This window comes from Rana temporaria, chromosome 3, assembly GCF_905171775.1.
Source record: "Rana temporaria chromosome 3, aRanTem1.1, whole genome shotgun sequence".
Lineage (NCBI taxonomy): Eukaryota > Metazoa > Chordata > Amphibia > Anura > Ranidae > Rana > Rana temporaria.
The window spans coordinates 215,626,432-215,648,947 of record NC_053491.1 but is presented as its reverse complement, the minus strand read 5'-3'; the positions used below and the strand labels follow the sequence as shown (position 1 = coordinate 215,648,947).

The 22,516-nt window shown below is 36.0% G+C and overlaps 1 protein-coding gene across 1 annotated transcript in view; it reads left to right on the top strand.

The window, feature by feature from the left end:
* Positions 1-20,130, top strand: part of LOC120932093 (dynein heavy chain 3, axonemal-like) — a 123,984-nt gene extending 103,854 nt beyond the window's left edge. Inside the window, exons 17-21 of the mRNA XM_040344228.1 lie at positions 2,369-2,467; positions 2,929-3,068; positions 13,949-14,107; positions 14,221-14,449; positions 18,665-20,130. Coding sequence (XP_040200162.1) covers positions 2,369-2,467; positions 2,929-3,068; positions 13,949-14,107; positions 14,221-14,449; positions 18,665-18,667 — 630 coding nt within the window. The 3' untranslated portion in view covers positions 18,668-20,130. The remainder of the gene's footprint in view (positions 1-2,368; positions 2,468-2,928; positions 3,069-13,948; positions 14,108-14,220; positions 14,450-18,664) is intronic.
* The last annotated feature ends 2,386 nt before the right edge of the window (positions 20,131-22,516 follow it).

Sequence of the window (22,516 nt, the reverse complement as noted above, 5' to 3'; positions counted from 1 at the left end):
TCTTCTAGAAAGGCTGTCCACAAGATTTAGCAGTGTGTCTATGGGAATGTTTGACCATTCTTCCAGAAGCGCATTTGTGAGATCAGGCACTGATGTTGGTCGGGAAGGCCTGGTTCGCAGTCTTCACTCCAATTAGTCCCAAAGGTGTTCTATCGGGTTGAGGTCAGGACTCTGCAGGCCAGTCAAGTTCCTCCACTCCAAACTCGTTCATCCACGTCTTTATGGGCCTTGCATTGTGCATTCCCATAGACATACTCCTAAACCTTATGGACAGAGTTAAAGCTGTTATAGCTGCAAAAGTTGGGCCAACTCAATATTGAACCCTACAGACTAAGACTGGGATGCTATTAAAGTTCATGTGTGTGTAGGCAGCCATCCCAATACTTTTGATAATATAGTGTATAAAGATATTGGAGGTGTTATAATGTGTACAATAACACAATATCTAAAATGCAATACTTTAGTTTAATTTATAAATTTTCTCCAAAGTTCTTGGTTTTTATCATTTTAAATAATCATTTGCAATAACTTTTTTAATACGAAAAATTGCTTCCCTGCCAACTGCTAATTCATAAATCACCAGGTACAATCAATGATAATTAAAACTGCACAGCAAAATCTAAAACCACTGTTCACCACCCCCGTAAAGAATTTATCTGATGCATTGACCAAATACTAAAACAAGACCAAACAAAAATATGGCACACAGAATACACGTGGCTTTAAAGCATAAACATGCTGCCGGCTTACTTTTTCGAACACTAATGAACACCTCTGAAAATTGAAGAGGCATCAGAAAAATAAGAAATGATGGGATAAATTGGATATGTTTTGCAGCCCACATATATATTAATAAAAATGCAAGGCATTGGACATTAATTTACTGGTAATTAGAATATTATTTACATAATCAAGCAAATACCTGGATGAGTAAAACATCTTCCAAGATTTGTGTGAATAAATCACTGCACCTTAGACAGTAAACCACTCAATTTCCTCCAATGATCCCATGTACTAGGTTTTTACTGGTGCAAAAACTAACAGGATTTTCAGTTTTTCCTTTTTTGGCCATTTGAACCATATTAAAAAAACGTGATTCCCACAATACTGTCTGAGCACGTCAAGTAAATGGGTGTGTATGTCAGGACAGTCATAAACAATTAGGGGCATGTACTGTACATGGGAAGCAAAAAGAAATAGGGCCTTTCATTCAAAACAGCCTTGTGATGATCAAGATTTTCAAAAGTCTTTTTTTGGAATTGGTTGTGTTTTGGAATTTTGGATCTTACATAATTATTATGGGAGGTTCCCATGGTCTTGTTCAAATATTATTTCTGTCTAATTACTTTAGGAACTGTTATACCATGCATAATGTGTGCACTTTGTAATTTTGGTGTGGTAATAGAACTGTGGGCTTAACAACAGTGTTTTAATTATAACTGTCTGTTACTAATCCTGGTGCATCAACTCATTCTATTACTTCTATCAGTGATGATTATGAAAACATGTGGATTTAAAAGTCACTTTGAAGATGTATCTGAGGCTCAATATTAGGTGAACTGTTCAGCAGACAATGTGGGATTTATGGTTGGAATTTTGAGTTAATCTTGAGCCTGCAAAGCATTGCAATTAGCATCAGTAGATCACAAGTGTAATGTTTTGGCTCTTGTAGACTCTTCCTCCAGCCAATGGTCTGTACACAGGTACAGGCCTTCAGCTACAGAGATAGAGGAAGAATCAAATGATCGATAGATTGATATCACCATACGTGTGCTCCATTAATGACCAGTCCCTTTGTTGTGGTGGAAGATAATACTTGTCATTTTTTTATTCACAACATCCTGGGAACGAATGATGCAACTGTGGGGGTGGAGTTACACTCAGTCATGTCCCATTCAAAAATGACAGTGAAGAGAAGAACCAGGTGCTCCTGTATGTGGGGGATGAAGTTTTGGGGGGGTGAAGCTGTGCATGCTCATAATATTTCATGTTATATCGCTAATATGGGTGTAACATTTAACATAGTCTGAGAGGTGGAATTAGCTACAAAATGTCCCTGTAATCCTGATTCCCTGTCATAGAGACAATAAAATAAATGTTGGTGGTTAGAAAAGTAGAAAGTTAGGGATGAATTGTGTTTATACACAGTGTGTGTGTGTGTGTGTGTGTGTGTGTGTGTGTGTTTATGGTATGTATCAATGGAAATCTCTCTCTTTATCACCATCTATATGTCTTTTAGTTTCACGACAGTCTTTCAAAAATCAGTACATGTACATTTTAATTACTGCTAGCTTAATTACACAAAATTAATGTTTATATACCTTCTTAATCATCAGCCCTAATTTCATTTCTTCTTTTCCTGTTAAAGGTTTTGCTGGAAGACCACATTGTGAAAACTACAACCATGAAAGGCTCTCCATTTATTGCACCATTTGAAAAAGAAATATTAGCATGGGAAGCTAAGTTGGTATGTTGCCTTTTGAGAAGCTCTTGTTAAATTTAATAAGCTTTTAGATTTCATCTCCATGCCACATCTCAGATTTCACCACCCAGTCAAGTCCATGCCTCAATAACTTTCATTATATACAGCTTTTCAGGACCAGCCTTGCCATCAACATTCTGTAGAGTATTAAAAGGGGAAAACAAGTATAAATTCATTTCACTTTGATTTTTATTATGTGAGATCAAATGCAACAGACACAGTCACCCAGTAAGGTTAAATCATTCAAGGGAGACACACAGAGAGGCAGCTGCGTTGGCTCATTCTTCATTGTCCTTCAACAAGTAGAACAGAAAGCAGAGGATAAGGAAATAAGTCTCAAAATTTGATTGAACTTCTTTTTAGGAAAAATAAAATGATTTCTGCATTAGAAAGTTTGTTCCAGTCCAAAATTATTTTTGGCTTAACATATTTTATTTCTTGTTCAGCGACACTTTCAGGATACTTTAGATTCCTGGCTCCGAGTTCAGATGGCCTGGTTATATCTGGAACCCATTTTTGGATCAGAGGATATACGTAACCAAATACCAGTTGAAGGGGAAAAATTTGAAACTGTTGATTTCAATTGGTAAGTTGGCTGCAAACATTAATAGTAGATTACATGAAGAGTGTGTGTGCTTAAAGTGTATGTATAGTCAAATATTTTTTTCTTTTGCTTTGGCTAGAGTGTGCTCCACAGTGCCGTGGTAGTTCATTGAAAACTACAAGCCAACTGTGAATGAGTGATGTGGCCCCACTAGCTGTCAGATCAGGGAATCGGAGGTGATGGGGGTGCAGGGGCTGGTCTATTCTTAACATGTTACATGTTATACCCTGAATATTGTTTGTAATATGTCAGGTTCCTCCACCCAAAACTTGCCCATCAATGTCTTTATGGACCTTGTTTGTACACTGGTGCGCAGTCATGTTGGAACAGGAAGGGGCCATCCCCAAAATGTTCCAACAAAGTTGGGAGCATGACATTTTCCAAAATGTCTTGATATGCTGACGTCTCTAGTGTTCCCTTCAGTGGAACTAAGGGGCCAAACCCAACCCCTGAAAAACAATCCCACAAATTAATCCCCATTCCACCAAAAGATTTAGACCAGTGCACAAAACAAGGTCCATAAAAAACATGGATGAGAGAGTTTGGGTTGCAGAAACTTGACTGGCCTGAGTCCTGACCTCAACCTGATAAAACACCTTTGGGGTGAATTAAAGCAGGGACTTGTCCACATCAGTGCCTCACCTTACAAATGCACTTCTGGAAGAATGGTCAAACATTCCCATAGACACACTCCTAAACCTTGTGGACAGCCTAACTGAAGGAATTGAAGCAGTTATAACTGTCCCAGTGTAAAATGGGGTCATAGGTAGATGGGTTCTGACTTAGAAAGATAACAAAGTGTTTTATAGAGTGTAGTCTGTTTTATAGAGTCCAGTATATATCTCATAGTTTGTAGGAGCTAAAACTTTCACGCAAACCAATCAATAAACACTTATTGGGATTTTTAATCAAAAACATGTAGCAGAATACATTTTGCCCAATATTAATGAAGAAATACGATTTTCTTTTTTAATTATTACATATTTTCTTTTCTCCAAAATATTCAGCTTTTTTAATTTATATCACAAAAAAATGGTGTTGATCAAATACTACTAATAGGAAAACTCTATTTGTGTGAAAAAAATTATGTAAGTTAAATTTGGGCACAGCATTGCATGACTGCGGAATTGGCAGTTAAAATAGCACAATGCCGAATAGCAAAAAAAAACCTGGTCATGAAGGGGGTAAAATCTTCCGGGAACTCAAGTGGTTAAGCAAGTAAACACAAACGTTCTGTTTAGCTGTCCATAAGCTACATTCTTTACACTGACAACCAATGTAATGGTCCAAACACAATAACATGCAGGGCACTAGGTTCAGATTTTCTAAGGGATGTTAAAATTGTCACTTTGCCACAAACTGGTTCCAGTTCCACATAATGGGGACTCACCATAGGGAGCAGGGAAAGGACCCAGATTTGTGAATCCACATACATACAATCCTATGAGAGGGCCAAACAGACAAAGTAATTGAATGATACAATTGATTCATAGCAGAAGACACTCCTGCTTCATTCAGGGCTTAGGGATTTTGACTGTGCTTACATGGAGCAGGGGAGCAGATGCCACAGAAATTGGGCTCCAAGCTCTATCCAGCATAATATGTTCTTTATTATTGGCAGGTGTGTTTCGTGGGTGGGGGGGAGGTGTTGTAGCCCACATTCTCTTTGTAATGCCAGCCACTGAATGCCACTGAATGCATCCAATGCCCTGATATTGACTAGGTCAATAAAACATATCATTGTGCATTCATGCAGGTTAAATATTAATTTTGTAAGACTTTGACTTCTTTCCACTGTGACACCGGATCTTTTATTTGATGCCAATGTTCATTATCTAAGAATAATTCTTAGGCTTCATAACTGAATGTATCTGAAAGAATTTATATTTTTTCATATCAACTTCTCAGTTTAATTTAATCCCCTGCCTTAGATACAGTAAAGGAAACCTGTACATTGTTGACCTCTCCTCCTGAAAATAATGTCTCAGCTGTCGTGCTGTCCCGTTGGTTTTAACAATTTATAAGGCACTGACCTGAAACCAGTAAGGGGATCAAGAGTTCTGTATGCTTGTTCAGGTCATTAAGTATTGAAGCCAGAGACCTCCAAGCAACTTGCATTTTTAGGAGTTCAGCAATGGCTGTCCCATATTTATTTGAGTACTAGTTTCCTTTAAAAGGCGATGTTAGACATAGTTATTTCCAATATGTTGAACATGAACTGTAACTGCTATCCTCCAGATTTTTAGATATGAGGCTTTTTCAGAAATGTTCACCTTGGATTTGTAACCATCTCATTGCTTAAACCCCCTATCCTACAACTGTCTGGATTTAATTTTGACTGTTACCTGTCTCCCTTGTTTTGTTTGCTTTGCTTTTTTATACCTTTTTTGGTCTAATATATAATTTATTTCATAATTATTCTGTTTTTACTGATGCATGCAAAAGATTTCATACACCAAAACCATTCTCTTAGAAGCCTGTCTTTATATAAAAAGCCTTTGAAGTCTGAAATGTTAAGCAGCTGATGTATTTATAGTCCATATTGTTGCCTTGCTTTGCATTTGAAACTTTTCACACAATGACTTTTAATTAGTATAAATAAATTGAATTTGTACATAGGGTACAATGTTTTTACTGTACATTTATATGGAAATTGTTATGTTAGGGTTGGGACTCAAATTTGTATTTGATTACTACCAACAATGCCAAGCAACTATCCTTAACAAACACTTGAAAATATACTTTCTGCATATACATAGCAATAAATAGCATATAAAATAGCTGTTTTTATAGAAGTTAGGGTTAACATTACAAGTTTTACCTGAATAGAGTATTTTACTTATTCATGAAAACTGAACTAAGGATAATTGTGAATTAGGGGTTTATTTACTAAAGCTAGAGAGTACAACATGAGTCACAGTTCTGCATAGAAACCAATCAGCTTCCATGTTTTCTTGCCAAATCTTAATTGAACAAGCTGAGGTTAGAAGCTGCTTGTTTTCTTTGCAGAAATATGACTAATTTCGCACTCTCTAGCCTTAGTAAATAAACACCTTTCTGTCTGATAATTGCAATTACAGACACTGCTGTCAATTTAGCAAAGAGACACAGATTTAATGGGACAACTGAGATGTTATTGCTGTGCACATGCAAGACTTCCTCTGATTAGGAAACTCTGTATTTTAGCAGGGCTTCTCTACAAATACTATTACAGCCATTGTTTTATTTTTAATGGAGTATGGAATGGTTAGAACAGTCAGTTTATTTATTTATTTTATTTCTCAATAATGGGTTTTAACCCCCCTGACGGTAAACCCGAGCGCGACTCGGGGTTGGTTTTACATGTTAGGATCGGCAAACCCGAGTCGCGCTCGGGCTGGACGGGCTTACCTTTCGCTGGATCCACAGGCTTGGTTTACTCACCTTGTCCCTGGATCCAGCGATGCCACCCGCTGTGTGAGCGAGCGGGACCTCCTCGCTCGATTCACAGTCCCCGTGTGACGCCGATCTCCGTTCCCTGCGACGTTACGACGCACGGGGACGGAGAACGGCGCCAAATTCAAAAAAGTAAACAAACACATTACATACAGTATACTGTAATCTTATAGATTACAGTACTGTATGTAAAAAATACACACACCCCTTGTCCCTAGTGGTCTGCCCAGTGCCCTGCATGTACTTTTATATAATAAAAAATGTCATTTTTGCCTAAAAACTGTAGATTGTCCAAAAGTGTCCCTTTATGTCAAAAATGGTTTTAGATCAGCTAGAAAACAGCGATAATAAATTATAATCACTTGCAGAATTGTGCGATAGCGATTTGCGGGGAAATTCGTCATAAAAAAAATAAAATAATGACAGCGACAATTCTGCAACTGCAAATTTCAGTGATTTTGAGTTGATTACATTATTGAATAATTTTTATTATAATTATATTATTATTTGTTATAATTATTTATAATTATTTATTATATTATAATTTATAATTTTGTTTTAAAAAAAAAAATCATACCCGGGATGCCTACAAGACTCTTGCTTGGTCAGATTTAAGTGAGTTATTTCTAAAAATTACAGGCCTACAGTATAAAACGCCAATTTCCTTGCAAAATAAATGTACCGCTTTTGGTACGTAATTCCAGACAGAATCATACCGCCAGGGAGGTTAATATATACAATTACATGTCTTATAGCATGCATGCTCACAGTATGTAACCTCTTTAAAGGTTAAGTTCACCTTAAAAAATAAAATAAATGCACATATGTTTGCAGGTTTAAAGTGCATTTATTATTTTGTTCATATATTGGAGCCTGCAAAGCATCAGTAGATCACGTGTGTATTGTCAGGCGCCTGCAGAATCTCAGTATACCTATCTGCCCATACCTCCCATACAGACAGGCAGTTACTGGAGAGCAGGAAGTTCAAGAGTGCTCACCAGCACCCTCCCAGTTTAAAACTACAAGCCATCTGTTATGGTGGCAGACTGTTGTTTGGGTTCAATCATTCTCAGATTGTGGCCTTTTTAAGCTGTGACAGTGGGCAGGGGGGGAAGATTTCCCACCCGCTGTCACTGTGGTGGATTGGAAGGGTGCAGGCAGGTGCTTTTGGGTAGCATATGACACCCTAAATACAGGTGTAACATGTTACCAATGGTGAACTTATCCTTTAACTTGAAGGTATGTTCTTAGGTTACCAGCTGACTTTCATGTAAACAATTTTAGACTGTCAGCTCAAAGGACATAAACACCCTTTGCCAGTGGAGCCTGAGTTTAAAAATACATATCTTTCCTCTAAATTTTAGTATACAAATAAATTAAATATTGTACTTTTCTTGTCTACTTTATAGTGTAAAAAAGGCCAGAGAATCAATATATTTGATGAATCTGTTATGTGACATGGATTAAATTTGATACACTATACAGTGTGTTCACCGAATGATGCTGTTCTAGTGATGGTTTTCAGCATTTTTAAAACAGCTGTAGTATATAAATCAGTCAGTACTGTGGTATATGTGTTTGGATGTGTGATTGTCCAGGGCAATGTTGCTCAGCTTCTTTTTTTTTTTTAGTCTATGTTGGTGGTGTAATTCAATGCATTTTTTTTCTATTATTTTATGTTTTCTATCATTGATTGTGATTTTTATAGTAGTTTTTTATTATTTATTAAAAATCTTTTGTAATTTTGATAGAATGGTGAAAACCATGTGTTTCTTCTAGTTATATGATTGTTATTCCTTGCTCATTCTCTTAAAGGGAACCTGTCACCACTGTGTGTCTTATAAAAAAAAAAAGGCCAGCAATGTAAAATTAACTCACTTATACTCACCATTGTGGCAGCCCATGTTTTGAAACACTGCTTCACTACTCCTCAGCCATTTCAGGGATTCAACCATTGTAGGTGGGTTGAATTCCTGTCTTCCATTGACTCATACACCCTGTAGTGAGCTACAAACTGGAGAGAGGAACCACTGTGGGAGGAGTAGTTATTAACACACCTGGAGTACCTGCTGTGAAGTAGTAAAAAAAGTCTGCACACCACTACCATATACACCATTTAGCAAACAACAATAGATTATTTTTTTAGGGTGCTCAAAGCCCTCTACAGTGTATCAGTCTGTTAGTAGAATATCTAAGTATGTCATATCACATCAAGCATAATACAGCATAGATATCCACGCCACTGTTTAATCACACCAACAAAAATACATGCATGTATATACAGTAGGTAAAGTGAGTAATACTTAGAACATATAGCAGCTGATGTTTAAAAACACATACAGTTCAGTATCTAAAATAAAGTAATGAAAAGGATAGCTGACCCTGGGGAAAAAGAGAGAGGAGGAGGAAAAACCAAAGGTTCCGATGTAAGAACCCCCTTTCTTAAGAACATCCTACCTCCTTACGCAATTATGTTATGTGGTGTGCTTACTCTCTCTCTCTCTCTCTCTCTCTCTCTCTCTCTCTCTCTCTCTCTCTATATATATATATATGTATATATATATATATATATATATATATATATATATCATTTTTTAAATAAGTAACCCTGTGTGATAGGTAACCTTATTCAAGGCTTCCAAACAGGCCAGCCTGAAAATAATTAACTTTTTGCAATATCTAATGTAATGAAAAACCTAATATGCTAATTATAGCCTATGTCTCCTAGTCTAGGCTCCTGAGGAACAGTTATTAAATAGTTTTAATCAGTTTTTATCTGCACAACAATGACAGTAAATATATTGATTCTCTTTTTGTATGCTAAAGTGAGCAGGATACGTATGACATTTAATTTCAACATTCAATGTCTACTGCAACCTAAAATTCAGAGAGCAGATGGGTATTTTTTAGGCATGGGCCCACCACAAACAGTGGATTTCGTAATGAAGCTTTGCAGCTGACACTCTAAACTAGTTCACATCTAAGCCAGCTGGTAGCCAAGGTACATACAAACCTCAAGTTAGTCCTAGTTAAACAGAACATTAAACTGTATGTTGTTTTATCTCATTTACAAGTGTAAATACTGCCCTAAAACTCTAAATAACAACAATATTTGGCAATGCTAGCATGAACCTTACTGATTAATGTGTGATGTTAATTTTAGTGTTATGACCTTTAGCAAACAAATATATCTTTCCGTTTTGCTATACTAAGCTAAAATCTGATTTCCTCAGCTACCACACTTTTTTTCATCATTGTTATTTTCATGACCCCATTTAATATGCCCATCTTGTTTCAATAACTAATAGGGAACAATTATAAACTCCATGGCCAAACAACTCTTCTCCCATAAGTTAGACTCATTTACTTCTCTAGAAATGTTCATGCTTCCTGTATCAGGTTTAGCTTTAACAGAAGTATTTGTAACTATACAGTTAGCCCAAGACATAAATGAAGCAAAAGGTCTGTTCAGTTTTCTAATAACACTTTTACAACTGGCTCCAAATGTAAAACATAAAATATTGCCAATGATCCAGCTGTTTTATAGTGCAGTTAACAGCAAGATAACTAAACTGGACAAAATGTTCTTGTCTGACATCAATTTAAGGACTAATGTGTATTATAACCAAGGAATAAAGACAAAAATGCACAATTAGTGTTGATTCATGAGTCTTATCCTAGAATCCTATTGGATTAATATCCATAAAGGTGCTTGTCGTGTGGTATTAATCATGAGTTAGCAGAAGTGTTTAAACCATTTACCTACAAACATTACCCCACATGGAGAGCTTTAGTATAATTGCTATAATTATGCACACCTCTGTACCACCTCAGCTGCTCTCGAACACCATCATTTATGGTAATGCTGCATGGTAATTAGACCACTTCTGCCTGGATTGCACTGTGAATTACCTAGGAAAACTATGCAGGAACTGTAATAGAAGGAAATTATTAGCTGGCACTTCCTCATTTTCTATTGCACACAGTGAAAAAATAGTAAATAGGTAATTGGCGTATTAAGGAACTATGAAATCTTATTTCATTTTTACATACTCCTTATTTTGCAAAATGAAGCAAAAAACATCATGAATTGGTGGATTTAGAATATAGTTAAAAGTTACTATAAAGCATATGCATATACAGTATGCATAATATGATTCACCTTTATATTCTTTATAATCAGCGCTACCTAACATACCTGTTGTATTGTATCATATAACACTGTATTTGTATTCTGTTGTATTCTTTATTGCCTTAAGTGCCATCTGAATAGTCTTTTTACAGGGTATAACATGTTTTCTTGATAAGTCTAGTAAATTGATTTACATTGCAATCTAAGAATTTAAAATCTAATTTGAATATGTTTTTATAGAGTTTATTTATTTTGACATTTTCTGTTTTTGTCCACTACAAAAACCTAACTTTTATGTTTAACTTTCAATGTGTTGTCTGTTGATATTGAGATTTTTGAGTGTGCATGAAAACAAATGACAATTGTGCTATATAGAAAATTTGTGATATTCTTCAATTAGAAAATATTAGGCACAGTAGTAGGATAGATATGATTTAATGGCATTTGTCATTATTTGGTTAATTACCATCTTTATCTCCTCTATCCTGAGTTGTGCTCTGGGAGGTTAATTTGCACATTAGTTTCTGCTAGGTTCAGTTATTGTTGTTTATAACGTAAAGTATCTAAGTGGGACATAAATCAGCCATGTAGGCAAAATGAGACCACCCTTGAGGGCAGTGATCTATAATTGTGACTGTTTACTCTTATATATTCATCTTCATTCTTATAGAGAAGGAAGGGAGAAGAGCAGATTAGGTCAGGCAGAAAATACCTGGATTGGGAAGCTGTTATGTCATGCCTATTGGGTTTAGGAGCCAGTGTATGGTAATTGTGATGCATATAATCTAAATATATATATATATTATTTATTGGAGTAGAAAATTGGTATCTGTCTCTTCACTGGGAGTCTCACTCCAACAGACCAACCAGATTGCTTGTTAAGGTTATACTGCATAGCTGGCTATCAGAACATATTTATACATGTCCAGGTAGTAGTAAAAACTTTGAAATCACTATTGTAGTAATTTATCAACTGCTTTTCAAGAATAAATCATTTTCAAGAGTAATGATTGCCAATGACAGCCTACATATATGATTAGTAGTTATTCTTAAAATTTGTACTTTAGTCAGTAAATTAAGTCCTGCAAGATCACTTCAGACTGGCCCCTTTTGTGGGTATATATAAAACATTAAAAATAAGTGTCTATACTGTTTAAAACCCACCAATACACTGTCTCATCAGCTGATCTCTATTTTTAGCCACTCTGCCAAATGTGGAGTGGACAATCTGCTAATAGCCTAAAGATTTACTGCTGTTTAGGGGCTCTGAGGTTCAGCAAAATGGCAGCCTCCAGAATGAAGAAACAATTCAATTTACAGCATACACTAATTTTTGTAGCTTAAAGAATAAGTGCACCCTAACACAATTTTTTTTACACTATTGTGAGGTTATTATGTGTTTTTATTTTAGTGCCATTTTAGAAATGGGCTGTCTTAAACTGTCTTAAACTGTTAATAAACCCAGGACCCTGCATTCACTATATATGATCTTCCACGGCGCACAGAACATGGAAATACAATTATTTTAGTAGTCTTGTGACTTATATCAGTGTCCGGTCAAGAACTGGTTAAAGCTTTTAGGAGTTTTTATTCTCCCCTGACTGTTCAAAGAGGCTGCATGACACCTAACTTTCTGTCTGGACAGGGCTGATTGGCTGATTGGCCTAATGCTAATCACATAATGTACCCTCCCAAAAAAATAAAAAACTCTCTAGCAATACCCACCAAACAGAGCATGATGTGCAGAGTGCCCCCAAGGTTCAGTGCTATCAGCATATGGATTGGGGAGAATAAAATAAGAGGCACAGAGAATACAGTATCAAATAGCCTTTTTACATAATGCAGAGGATTAACACCTTAGGTTCCACAGTGAATATGACAAGCATACTTTACTGCATATACAGACTGATTTTATTGTTGTGGGTTTAGTAACACTTTAACTTTGAGCCTTATTTATCAGAGACTGAAGTAGAAGTTGTTTGTGTTGCCTCACAGTGGCAGTAACATCTAAACCTTGAGATTGAAACCCTGGCTGCTTTATAATAACATGTACATTTTTTTTATTCAGACACTTTACTAAGTAAGTCCAATTAAGTCTAATGTTCACTTTTTACTAGACTGTTTAGTTTCTGTATGACTATTTAACAACATTGGGGTTGATTTGCTAAAACTAGAGAGTGCAAAATCTGGTGCAAAAATCGTTGTGTTTTCTGCTTCATCTTGCTCAGCTGAAAAACATAAATTATATATATAAAAAAAAGTGAATGAATATACTGATAGATCTTGGTTTAAAGAGCCCAGAATAAGAGAATTCTTGCAAAGGAAGTTAATCATCTTTTTTTTGCTGATTGGAAACCAGTGTTCTTACAAGCAAATTGTATTTCTACAATAAAGTTGTATATTTTCCTAAATGTTGCTTATTTGACACACTGTCACATTTTCCATAAAATGTGTGTTTAAAGCCTGCTGTAATGTACTCTAATGTATAATTTTCTGTGCTTTTATTGTCCTTAATTTATGTTCATAATAATATCATTAACTGCTCTGGGTCACTTATATTCAGAAATTGTGACTTCCTTACATGACCCAGGTTACAGTTTCCATTGTGTATATGCTAGTAAACTGTAATTGGAGAAACTGTTAAACACCTAAAATAATTGAAGTATGTGTATGGTAGTGGATGCAAACATTTCCTGATTAATTTCTACTATGTTTTCCATTGTCTCTGTGTATTAGGCACATCTTGGTGGAACAATAGATCTTTTTTTTTTTTTTTTTTTACAGGTGTTTGTTCTTGTCTTTGCATTAGTCTTATGTTGTTTCTACTGCCATCATTAAAGGCCACAGAGACCTCTTAATGAGTTCTCTCATTTCCCAGGAAAGAAAAAAATAAGCTGTGTTGATTTATTGAACTGGTTAGAGCAAATAATAGAATGGGATCAATCAAGCATTGTGTGTTAATAATACTTAACAAAGCTCAGTTGTAATTAGATGGACGAAGGAGTTTCCTGGTCCATTGCAGTGAAAAATAAAAAGACCTTCCCCAAAGTGTCTTGAAGAATAATGTATTCAACCTCAGAAGAATTACTGACCAGCTCTTTCTTTTTAGTTGAAGCTTAAAAAGCAGCTGTGTTTTTGTAAAAAGCCATTAATGTGGCAGTCATAGTTAAAGGTATGGAGGGGAAAAAAAAATCACCCCTTGTTTTGTAATAATGAGATTTTCAATTTGAAGGAGAGAGGGCCTGTTGTGTGAAGTATGGTTATTACATTCAGTATACTCTATCTCGCCCACCAGGAGGCTAATAATGAGGGAGTCTGTGGAGGTGGCCAACGCCATGAGGGTTATCTCGCAGCCCCAGATGCTGGATAAGTTGAAGGAGGCTGAATTGGTGTTGGATGACATTCAGAAAGGTCTTAATGATTATTTGGAGAAGAAAAGGCTATTCTTTCCAAGGTAAACAGTACATTTTTCTGTCAGCTGTGCGTGTTTGTCTAAAATATGCTTGTTTGAATGTCACTGATGTTGCTTTTTCTTTTGTTTTTCTGTTTCCTGTAAACTCGTGCCAGGTTTTTCTTTTTGTCCAATGATGAGCTGATAGAAATCCTTTCAGAGACAAAAGATCCACTTAGAGTTCAGCCACACCTTAAGAAATGCTTTGAAGGCATCGCAAAACTCACGTTTAATCCCAAGAAGGAAATCACTCACATGGAGTCAACAGAGAATGAAAAAGTGGAGCTTGTGATGAGAATAATTCCAGAACATGCCAAGGGGCTAGTTGAGAAATGGCTTCATGAGGTGAATAGATTTAGTCTTTGCTTTGATGTTATTTGAATGTAACATTACCTTTTCTATGAGTTGATTACCACTAGCTTTTTGACCAGGAGTTGTGCCACAATATCTTGTTATAATCGGCACCTTTTCAAAGCCAGTCTGTGGAAATGCCATGCAATTTGGATATTATAATACTGATCTATGGGTACCTTGAAAATAGCTTATACAGCTTTATCATTAGCGGAACTTGGTATCACGAGAGATAGATATTGAATCTTACTCACATCTTTACTGTATGCAGGGAGGATTGCAGAAAACATCAAAATGTGTCTGGAGTGAGTGGATGTTACTGAAAGCCTCCCTGTGCAATACAGTCATGTGCAGAATTCCCTGGTAATGCATGATATCACTGAGACAAATATGATGATGTCATCATTGCTCTACTGTGGTATCATTGTGGAACTAAAGCTTTTGTTTGCAAATCATGTATATATTTTGAAAACAGTTGCAAAGAGTATTACAGTAAAGATTGTGTTTGATGATTAGATTATAACAGTAAAAATCAATATATATATATATATATATATATATATATATATATATATATATATATATATATATATATATATATATATATATATATATATATATATATATATATATATAATTACAACATAAACTTTTGGAGTTTAAGTGATACCCTTCAATGGCTAAATTGGTTTTTACTGTACATGTACTACCTTGCAATGAAAAAAAGATATTATAGTCACTGAATATTTGACTAATAAGTATGCCAGCTACAATTCCTGAAGTATAAGAACATGATTAGACAATCAGGGTAGGAGCTGAGCAGAATACTAAATCTTCTTCAGGCTAGTCTTGGCTGTCTCCCAACAAAATATTACACTCTAACCTAAATGCATTGTTTTATGCATCCCTTAGACTAGTTCTATTACTTTTTGCATAACAGTAAAGCTAGCCATGCACTGATCCAAATTCAGCCAATTCAGCAGGGACCACCCACATTTCGATCAGTGTATGGCCTTCTATGTTTGACAGAAAAAAATCATTTAAACAACTTCTGTTGAAGAGAATTTCTGGAAAACGTTTGTTGATCAGTGGCTGTAGCCAATCAGCTTTAGCTAGTGATCAGTGTATTCTGATAACAGTTTCTCTGTCCATCTAGCTTATGTGAATTGAGGAATATGGCTCAAAAAAGTGAAGTATCTATGGCTAGTTTTTGTCTTTTCATAAAATTATAAATACAGTTATATTAGGAACATACCTTTTTATTGGACAGGATGTATAGATTTTTTTTTTTTTTTGCTGCTGTGATCATTGCTGAATGATTGCTGGGAAGATAGTATGTAGCTTTCTTCACTCAGGTTTTTCATCATTGTCATTTTGTAAAGTTTATTTTAAAGAGCAGTCAAATAAATCACTGCCTTTGAATGTTGTGTTTGATAAGCATGGTCCTGCAGGCCAGATATTTGAAATTCATCACTGCTTACCACAGATTGATAACATTAACAACCAATTTTTCATGTAAATACATGCTGGTAGTGTTGCTTAGTGAGAATACTTGTAACCTTTGTATATGATGTAATCAGTGCTATTACCTGCATATAGTTAGGAAGGGCTTCCTGTACTTCAGCGACAGACACCATTTATTTATTCACATTTCAATATGTGGTGTCTGATCTCACCCTAAGTCTCCATCATAAAAAAAAATGTTATATCAGTTAAATCATTTGATTTATTTTAACTCAAGATTTTTTTTCATAATGATCTAATAACAGTGCATATGTTTTCTGCGTTGCATATTACATATTATTGATAATGACCTTTTAAAACCAAGGTTGTTCAATACTAAATCAGTAAACATTGTTTTATGAAGCACCAGGACCTGCATCCAAGCTTACTTTAAAGGCTATGTCTTATGGTTCACAATTGCTAAGTATATACACAACTTTGATCCAAGTCAAAGTCTTCCTTACACATATTGAAAAATGTCATAAAATATATTAAACAATGCTGAGCATCTTTTAAGCATTCTCTTGATTTTACTTTGCTTTAAATCCCTGTTTCAGTTTTATCTGGTGTAAGCTTGATTAAAAAAAGTAGCAATACTATGTAATAGTTCACAACCCACTGGCTAAACTGGACCTTTGGATGTTGTTATAAGAAATACTGTATTTTTTACTGAAAGAAACAGGTCACAGCATGCAGGTGCAGTAACATCCCTGGGAGGCAGTGGCGTAACCAGAGTAATGGGCGCCCGGGGCAGAATTTTTTTCCGCCCCCCCCCCCTTTATATAAACATCCACAAACACTTTTATGAAAAAACAATAGAAACATATATTATAAAAGGCAACATGATACATTATAAAGACATTGTATTTCTAGTACTTTAATACAGCCTCATATCAGTTACAGGGAACTACAAGTCCCAGTTGGACTGGCCGCTTGTAGTTCACAATTAATATAATGCCATTATAGAACATAGAATTTCTATGTTCTATAATGGCATTGTATTAATTGTGAACTACAACTGGGACTCGGCCCCTACCTTCACTAACTAAGTTAAATTAACCCACATGAGACTGGGACCCATCACGGTCACCCGGCCGTCCCCAACACCTGATACTGTCTGACAGCACAGCATACATATGATATCACTGACCTGACCAGGCAGTGCCACACCTGTGACTGTCACCACCGGGCGGGCCAGCTATACCCGGGAGTCAGGACACAACACAAAGTAGACAGACCCCGTTCTGAAACCGCTGACTCACTGTGGGAGGAGCCTGCTGCCTGCGTGAGGGGAGCAACACTACAAGCGGCTCGGCGGCCGCACATACGCATGGGCAGTCACGGAGCAGAGAGAGTCCGAGTCCGACCGGAGTCCAGACCGCAGCAAGCGTCTGGACCGCAGCAACAGAGACCCGCCTCATCCAGGTATAATAACCGGGGGGCGCCGGCGCCCCCCCCTCAGCTCAGCGCCCAGGGCAGACACACCGGCGCCCCCCCGGTTGTTACGCCACTGCTGGGAGGACTCCCATTCAGCAGACCAGGTGTGGGAAAGAAAAGAACCCAATCCTGATGTGTTGCTGCACCTATTTGCTGTGGTCTGCAGTTAAAGTGTTTGTTGGCATTTGTTTTCTGCTGCCATGCAAAAATGTGCTACTGACATTCCTGTCATCATTATTTTGGAACATTAGTTCAATTGTGTGATAGACAGGCTGATTTGTATACATTTTCTTATATATAAAGTAGCTATATATGAACTGACAGTCCCCATATGTTTGCCTGCATTCAAGGTGCAAGCTATTCAATGTAAAATCATGACTGACACAATCTCTGTATGATAGAATTGGCACTGACAGTCACAGGGTTTATATTAAATTGTCGGTTCGTTGTCAATCTTTTGGTCTTTCTAGTAGAAGATGAGTTCATTCATCTGTGTCATATCATGTATTTGTTAGATTCTGCAAGCACACATGGGCTCCAACTACATATGAGGTTTAGTGCTATGATTATTTTTTTAAATACTCATTTTACCTGACTACTATTTTTGGCCTTTGGTCTAAAATGTTATCATATATAATATATTCATTTTTTTCAAAAATTTTAAAAACATTTGCTCAAAGTGAATGCAATAATAGAATAACATTGAAGTGTATGTAAACCCTAACAATGAACACCTATTTTCTCTCTTTTTGTATTTTAAATATACAATTGCTATATCAGCTTAATAGGTGCAAACAATATCAGCTGATCCTGCCAGATTTTCAATATTACTAACTTACTAACTTTCTGTGCTCTGCTCCCTTGCTGCACTTAAATCTTAAGCAGTCTTATACAACCTGCCCAGTTCATCTCTTTAAATTATAGAACGTCTACCTGTTGTAACAATGAGAAGAGGGGGGGGTTTTCTGTAGTTCAATATAAGTGAGCAGCCTAGGTGACAAAGCTGTTCCTCAGATATAGTACATAGACTAAGAAATGTCATTCCAGTACAGAAAGTGTGTCAATGCAAGATCACAGGGCAATACAAAATAAAACTGATGCAGCCACTACATTTCGAGACTGCATCATTGCAATTTATTTATTTTTCTTCTTGGGTTTAGATATATTTAAAAAAGAACAGAAAACATTGATTTTATAAGAAATTTTTGTTTAAAGTCTTACCAGTATAACAGTATCCTGTTCTTCTTTATGCAATGCATTCTTCGACAGTGAGGTAAAAGTGGAATTAAAGGGTAAGTAAGGACAAAAAAGCAAGGTAAATATTGGACTCCATATGTGTGTTCAGTACATCACAAACTGTAGACCTTTTTGTTATTAGGCACTTAGTGATATTTTCAGTTAGCCTCTTTGCTGCATGATTTAATGTCGGACCATCAGTTTTCTCCATTTATTTGTGTTATGATTTCTATAGCCTGTTTTTATGTAGAATGAAAGAGAAATGAGCATGTTTATAGAACTTCAGCCACAATTAGTATGGATGCTGTGGTATCTGTGTTGTTGTGTCCATTATGAAATGACCAGCTTGACTCTCACATAAAGAGAATGCATGTCGCGTAATAAATATTGAAAGGGAAAGTATTTCTGTCCTAGGTCTGTGTCAAGAGGGGTCTTATGTTTTTGTTTCAGAAGTTGTTCCAAATGTCCCGTTAAGTTCCATGTGTTTGGGTTGGTGGTTCTGCTGTTAAACCAGGCCGGTTTGATTAAAACCGTCTAATACTTGGTTTCCTTCAAGAGCCATGGCATACCTTGGTGCATGTTAGTGTCGTTGTCCTGTCAGTTTAGCTTGTCCTTGGTGTTGTGCAACTTTTAGTGGAGAAAGTTGTTCTATTGTGATGTTTGTGTCTTAAAAAATAACTCCTTTGACAGTTGCAGCGCTGTTAATTTCCGACGTTACTGTTTCAGTGTGCATCTTGTCATTGAAATATAGTTTAAAATGTTCAGTAATGTAGCATGAAATTATTGGTTAGTTTGGGAATGGATGTGAAATCATGTGAAGAAAATAAGTATTGCATCCGATCGAGATAAATTCACTGTGGTGTTTTATGGCTTTTTATTCCTATGTGATAGTAATAATGTCTCATGTAGGGATGGAAGCCATGAAATACATTGTGAAAAGTCATCATCTAGAATGGGGGCCATAAGCATGGAAAATGCAATGGCCATGGAGCTAATAGGCACAGAGTTCAGCCAACATATCAACATTCTGTGCTCTAACTTATTTTGTTTACACTATGAAAGTTTGAGCACAGTCTATCTACTTAGTCAGAAGTTAGCAGTTACAGTGCAAATTGTATTGGTATAAAACTGTGATTTTTATTCAGAAAGAATGCATTTATTTGTTACAGTCAGAGGACTTTGCAATGGTGTGAGGTTGGTGCTCACTGATGTTTTCTGCACACGAGAGCATAGTCATAGCAGGATTCCTTCCTAATTATTAATAGTTGCTAGAAATATAACATTATTTGATTGGTTGGCTTAAGTTTTGGACACAGCAAATACATTAGAAGGTCTTCGTGGCATGAAGTATTGTACATACTACTTTTCAATAGAAAGTATAATATAGATTAGATTTCTATATATTTCCTTTTCTATATTAAAAGCAATAAAGTACTCTTAATTAATGTTTATATTTTTTGCTTGTATGAACAATATGAAAATAAAATATCTAAATATACTAGAGTGACTCTGCTTTCCTTTCTTTGTGCTATTGCTATATTACATAGGTACTAAAAATATACTGATTTCTATGGTTTAATATCTTTTTTATTCCGCACAATTAACCCTGGGTAGTAGAGAAATTCGGCCAACACATTATAAAGGATCGCAATTTAGCTATAGATAGGGATAATCAGTGGGCTAAATGCATGATTACTTTCTAGACATTGCCATCACTTTAATACACCAAGCAATAAATAATTATACTATTTGGAATATTACACTTTTTTTTGCGCAATGCAATTGTGTGATAACACCATTATTGTTGTTACCAGTTTCATTGTTTTTACATCCCTCTCCTTCTTCTATATTAAGTGTTTATCTCAGTTGAGTGGTTATCTCAGTTCGGTAGCTGCAGTCAAGGACCTCTGTACTTTCTTCACTTACCAGAAATTCTAAACCTGCACAACAAAATCATATTACAGGCATACACCACTTTTAAGTACACAATGGGGTTTATTTACTAATGCTGGAAAGCGCAAAATAAGTCTCACTTCTGCATTTATTACCAAAGCTTAATTGAACAAGCTGGGGTTAGAAGCTCATTGGTTTCTATGCAGAAATGAGTCTGATTTTGTGCTTTCCGGATTTAGTAAATAAACCGCATTGTGTACTTAAGAGTGCCTGTATATATTTACTTTGAAATTACAAATCTATTTTTCACTACAGTGGACTAGAGTGTACTCTACGTCTGCTGTTCTTGGAGATAGAAAAAACAGAGTATATATTCATAGACCATATTTGAGTCTTAAGCCTGGTTCACACTTTTGTGGGCTGCGTTCTGTGGGTATGGCAGCCCATTTATTTGCATAGGTTGACCTACCTGCAGAAATGTGCAGAAAGAAGCTCACACCTGATTTTTGACAATCACACTGCACGGAATCGCATGGTGCTGCTGTACTAGCAGTTTATCATGTGCACAAACAAGGGTGTTTTGTTGATGTGTGGGGTGTCATGAAGAATTAATTAACGCATCTGCTGCGTCTTTTTCTTGTGTGTCGGGAATGTGCATGATTGTCTGCTCATTCCCAGAATGCAATAGTATGAACTTAGTCTTAATAGCAGGATATTATATAAATGTTGACTTAAAGTGGATGTAAACCCAAATATTTTATTTATTTTTTTGCTGTCACAATGTAGTATATGATTTCCTATCATCTGTGCCCAGTCTTGCCACACAGAGTTAATCCAGCTCTGAGCAATCCACTTTTCTTTTTTCAGTGAGATAAAAGGACAAACAGGAGAAAACTTTTGTCCGTTCTTCCCCCTTGCTGTGAATGACAGGTTATTTACATATCTCATGCACGAGCCTGAGACAGGCATTATTTTTAAAATCCAACCCCCACTCCTTTTCTGATGTCATGTGGTTACTTCTCTGGGTTTTGACTGGATGTTAGTGATCATAGCAGAATTCAGTGTGAGGAATACATAGGAGAAAATGCACGTTGACAAGGGGAGTGTAGAGATGGGCGGGGAGTCTACTGACATCACGACTCCACCCACCGAGCTCCAGACAACAGACCCACCCACAGAATCTGCAGTTTTTCAGGTCTCATAACAGACAGAGGGGAGACATTTGACAGGTAAGGATACATGCAGGAGGCATGTATATCCTTATAGATAACTACTATGGCAGTAGTTTAGAAAGGATGAGAGTGGGTTTACACCCACTTTAATAAAAAATACTATATGTATAGCCAATGACCATATTCTATCTTTGCAATTAAGGAGCAATTAATTAAGAGCACATTGCTCAACACTTTTAAAATGTGTGTTTCTTTGTCAATTTATTTGATTATATCATGCTGACCACCCAGTATAGATATGGCACAACATAAAAAGCTTGCATTACATTGTGAGAATTATGATTATACTTGCTTGGTTATGGTTTGTTAATGAAGAGTTGTGGTCATACAGGCAAACAAAAATCAAAACCTCATTACAAAGTTTACCGAAAAATAAATGGAAATACAAAAAAAAGTATGTTAAATTTAAAGGAGATACTTTTTAAAACTTTAAGTAACTGTAAGTAGAAAGGTCCTACCACACATAAAAATCACTGCATGCCATCTATTCCATGGCAAAGTGTATGTGTGTGTGTATTTATCCTATCTAGATGTGCAAGGCATTAATATGTGTATGTGTTTTCTATAGCATGTTAGGCTCATTTATTCTATAGAATATCATGTGAAAAGTAAGTAAACACCATGGAAACTGTTGACTTTGTTAAAACATATTTGAACATGCAAACTTTAGATATTAAATAATGCCTGTAGATACATGTGTTATACTTGAGTAGGAACAAAAGAATACTTTGTCTTTTAAATCATGTATTCAACAAAGTGA